This window comes from Cyprinodon variegatus, unplaced genomic scaffold (assembly GCF_000732505.1).
Source record: "Cyprinodon variegatus isolate N-32 unplaced genomic scaffold, C_variegatus-1.0 Scaffold18, whole genome shotgun sequence".
Lineage (NCBI taxonomy): Eukaryota > Metazoa > Chordata > Actinopteri > Cyprinodontiformes > Cyprinodontidae > Cyprinodon > Cyprinodon variegatus.
The window spans coordinates 110648-114785 of record NW_015150471.1 but is presented as its reverse complement, the minus strand read 5'-3'; the positions used below and the strand labels follow the sequence as shown (position 1 = coordinate 114785).

General features: G+C 46.1%; 1 protein-coding gene across 9 annotated transcripts in view; it reads left to right on the top strand.

Moving 5' to 3' along the window:
* The window catches only part of tanc2 (tetratricopeptide repeat, ankyrin repeat and coiled-coil containing 2), a 322680-nt gene extending 318597 nt beyond the window's left edge, over nucleotides 1-4083 (top strand). For 7 of the 9 annotated variants that reach the window (XM_015387935.1, XM_015387920.1, XM_015387913.1 and 4 more), the window contains one exon: nucleotides 867-4083. In XM_015387935.1, coding sequence (XP_015243421.1) covers nucleotides 867-2928 — 2062 coding nt within the window. In that variant the 3' untranslated portion in view covers nucleotides 2929-4083. The remainder of the gene's footprint in view (nucleotides 1-866) is intronic. The other 2 variants (XM_015387927.1, XM_015387905.1) reach the window with 1 other exon arrangement.
* Nucleotides 4084-4138: the final 55 nt, after the last annotated feature.

The following is a 4138-nucleotide window of genomic DNA, read 5'->3' as shown; positions in this document are numbered from 1 at the left end:
TGGTTTGACTAATAAATGAAATTAGTAATCAATAATCCTGTTTGCATTTTCATTTTCTTCTTTAACACCGCTCAACCTTTTACTTCGCTGTGTTTTCTCGTTGATTATGGCATAAAATGTGCAGTCTTAAAGAAGAAAATTGCAAATGCAAATAGGATGATTGATTACTAATTTCGTTTATGAGTCAAGTAATGCAGCCACATTCTTAAAATGAAAAAGCATTTCTGAAAATGCTTTTTCATTTTCAAATTTCACATTTCAAATTGAATTTTGGTATGAATTTGCTGGGGTACATTTTGAAAAATAAATTCCAAATGTCTTTTTCTGTTTCATTTTAATTAAGTAAAAGTATGAGCGGTGTTAAAGAAGAAAATGAAAATGCAAACAGGATTATTGATTACTAATTTCATTTATGAGTCAAACAATGCAGCCACATTCTTAAAATGAAAAAGCATTTCTGAAAATGCTTTGAAATATGGTAACGATTTGTTTCCATACCCAACCAAGCTTCCACCTACATATCTTTTTAAGATTCTCTACTCATTTTAAATATGCAATGAAAAATCTCCGCCATATGTGGGGTTTTATCCCAAGCACATCCAAAGCAACTAATGGAGCCGCTGGTTGGTTGCATCTGGTGGATGTGGGACCACACCTGCCATTGAAAAACTTTCCTAGATTTATCTAATCTTAGATATAACTTGTTTTTTAGTCAAAACTGTTTTTTGCACTTTGTTCCTAATAATCCTGATGATCTTTGATCCTGATTCTTGTTTAAGCAACGTCCCTTTTTTTCTTCTGTGTATTGGTACTCACTATGTTTGCCGCTGACCTTTTCTCTAAAACATTTTTTTTTCTGTTTCCAGACAATTTCCTGAAGCCTTAGAGGACCTGAATGAAGCCATAAAGTTATGTCCCAATAACAGGGAAATTCAGCGGTTACTGCAGAGGGTGGAGGAGGAATGCCATCAGCTCAGCCAGGAAGAACACCACCAGCAGGACCTTGAGCTGGAGCCTCCGCCCTCCCCTCCACCTACACCTCCCCCCGAGGAGGAGGAGTCCTTGTCCCTATCCATTCCCCTTCCTCCTCCACCTGAGCCCCGGCTGGAGGACATGGAGCCCGTCCAGGACCTGTTTGAGGACGAGGACTACCTGGAGCAGGAGCTGGAGGCCATGTCTTTGGCACTGCCTCCTCCAGACTCTCTCACAAACCAGTCAAGTCTTCCCATCATACAGAGCCCGCCACTTTCACCCACACACCAAGATCAGATGTATTTAGCTGGTGGATCACCCATGGGCCAGCCTTATGAATACCTCCCAACCTCCTCTTCCATGTCCTCCCCAACTCGAGGCTCATACCAGCCCCCATCACCCTCCCTCTCTCCAACACATCAAAACTCCCACTACCGACATAGCCCCCCACACACTTCCCCAGTGCACCAACAGTCCTACCGCTATAGCCCACCTCCGATGGGCAGCGGAGGCCAGGGCATGGATCACCAGAGCCCTCCGCCTTCCCCGTTACGTCGGGCCGCTCAGTACAGAGCTAGTCCACCTTTAGAGAGCGTTTGCTTGTACAGGTCCCAGTCTGGGTCTCCTGTGCGTTACCAGACAGAGCAGCTACCCGGCCGACCCAAATCCCCCCTTTCCAAGATGAGCAGCCAGCGTTCATTCCAGCTGACCTCACAAGCGTCTCTATCCTCTCAGCATCACCAAGCCCAAGGCCTCCGCCTCCAACCCTCTATCGCCCAAATCGTCCGCACAAACCAGCCCAACGTCTTGGGCAACAGCTTTAGTGGTCCGATGGGCCACTCCATCGGTGGTCGCTATCAGGGGGGCTCAGTGGACGTGGAGAGCCGCCTGGTGTACCAGCCGTCCCTAGACGGACGGTCCATGCCCCAGGTTCAGGCTAGCCACAGCTCTGGGGCCCTCTGTCAGCACGGTGGCCGAGGAGGGGTCATGGAGTCAAACCTGTTGAAAGAGGAGCTACCCCAGCGCCCCTCCTCTGCCTACCGCGCCAGCAGCGGGGGCCCGGGTGGCATCCGCTACAGCCAGACGCCTCAGATAAGCCGCAGCCAGTCTGCTGCCTACTACCCAGTCTCTGAACACGTACTGGAGCGTGCCAACGCTATGCCTCCCTGTCAACTGGGCTCTCCTGAGAACCCCCACATGGTGAGACGCCCCGTGAGTGCCAATACTACCGAGATGAAACAGCACGTGCCCACCCCCAGGCCTCTCATCCATTCTCAGAGTGTAGGCCTGCGATTCTCTCCCTCTAGCAACAACATCTCAGCCGGATCCACTTCCAACCTAGCCCAGGCCTTCAGGCCCTCCGCATCCATCCAGCAGATGGAGATACCCTTACAAGCGACGTACGAGCGAGCCTGCGACGACATATCCCCGATCTCCCCTTCCCAGAGCGGCGGTCTGTATCAAGGCGAAACCACTCGGTCCAGGAATACGCCTTTCATGGGGATCATTGACAAGACCGCTCGGACTCAACAGTACCTGCATCAGCCTGGACGGTCCAGGCCCATGACCTCCATGGATGCTGCTATTAGTCCCACCTCCCCTGGGCAGCTAGTCCAGCAGGGCTCCACCTACAGTCCCCCGGCATCTCTTGGCAACATCGCCTACTACAACAAGACCAACAACGCCCAAAACGGGCACCTTCTGGAGGAGGACTACTACTCCCAGCCTCAGCCCTCCTCACTGGGAAAGTTGACCAACGGCTCTCGTGGCAGCGGCGATATCCTGGAACGGGTCAGCCAGGTGCCCACCTACCCCGACGTGAAGGTGGCGAGGACTCTGCCAGTGGCACAGGCCTACCAGGACAACATGTACCGCCAGCTGTCACGTGACTCCCGGACCCAAGGCCCCAGCTCCCCCATCAAACCAAAGAGACCATTTGTGGAGTCGAACGTGTGAGTGGACAGTTTGGACTTGGTGCGTCAGTAGAAGAGAGGTTGGAAAAATATTCATCTAAAAAACAAAAAAAACAAACAAATGTGACATGTGATCTGTGTATGTGTCATGGAAAAACAGAAGAACTCATAAGAGTCAACTCCAGTCAAAGGGAGGAAACCGCATTTAGGCTTTTAGACGCAATCCTATCTGAAAAAAAGCTGACTGATACTAAAGTGATCATTTCATCTTCATAAACTGCACACAGGCTGATCGACAGAAAGCGTCTCGGTTCTCATCTCTTTCTTTGACCGATGCATTTCCAAGGCTTGGTGGCACAAAGCGACCACAAGTGACCGGCCCAGATGGGACTGGAAGAGTGAGCGTGCTCCTCATCAGACTCTCTGCTCATCTTCAGTTCTTTCAAAGTGTGCTCTTAACCAAGGTTGCTGTGTAGGCTATATTCTATGTACTACAATATTATCTGTTCAATACTGTACATTGCCGAAAAGGCTCTACGACTCAGTGCTTAGAGAAAAATGACAATATTTATAATTAAGTTATATATTGTACATAGAAAATAAATCAAAGAATAGTTTGCATTTTAAGATGTTATTCTGTTAGCCCTGCTACTGTGTCACACTGCTAGTCACGTGGACGTGGAAAAACGAACCAATGTGGAGAAATAAGGGACAGACAAGCTTTGATACGTCAATATTTTTAAAAGAAAACATGCAGCTTTATTAAACTACAGACATTTTGTTTTAAAAATATTAATTTAATCTCTTTGGAAGGTCCTAAAATGATTAGATGGAGACAGTTCCAGTTTTAAGTATTTATTTTTATTCAGACATAAATAAAAATAAATAAAAAGGATGATCAGTATTCACCCAAACATTGATTATTTTTTAATAAATTCATTAAACGGTTACTAAAATGATCAAAAAACATATTTAAAATCTCTGCATAATTAGTAAATAAAAAAAAGAAATTAAAGACAGTCTTTTAAATGTCAGGGTAAATTTTGTCCCATTAATTTATTTTAAACATTTGAACGTTCTTACTGGCATCTTGCATAAATCAACAAAACAAAATCTTTTGGAGGGAAATTATGAAAACTAAGAAAAGTTTAATAACCTGGTTGCACATGTCACTGGGAAAAATCGAAATTTAACTTAAAATAAGTGCATTTGTTCTTGGATTAAGGAGGTAAAAGAGACATTTTTCCAATGGA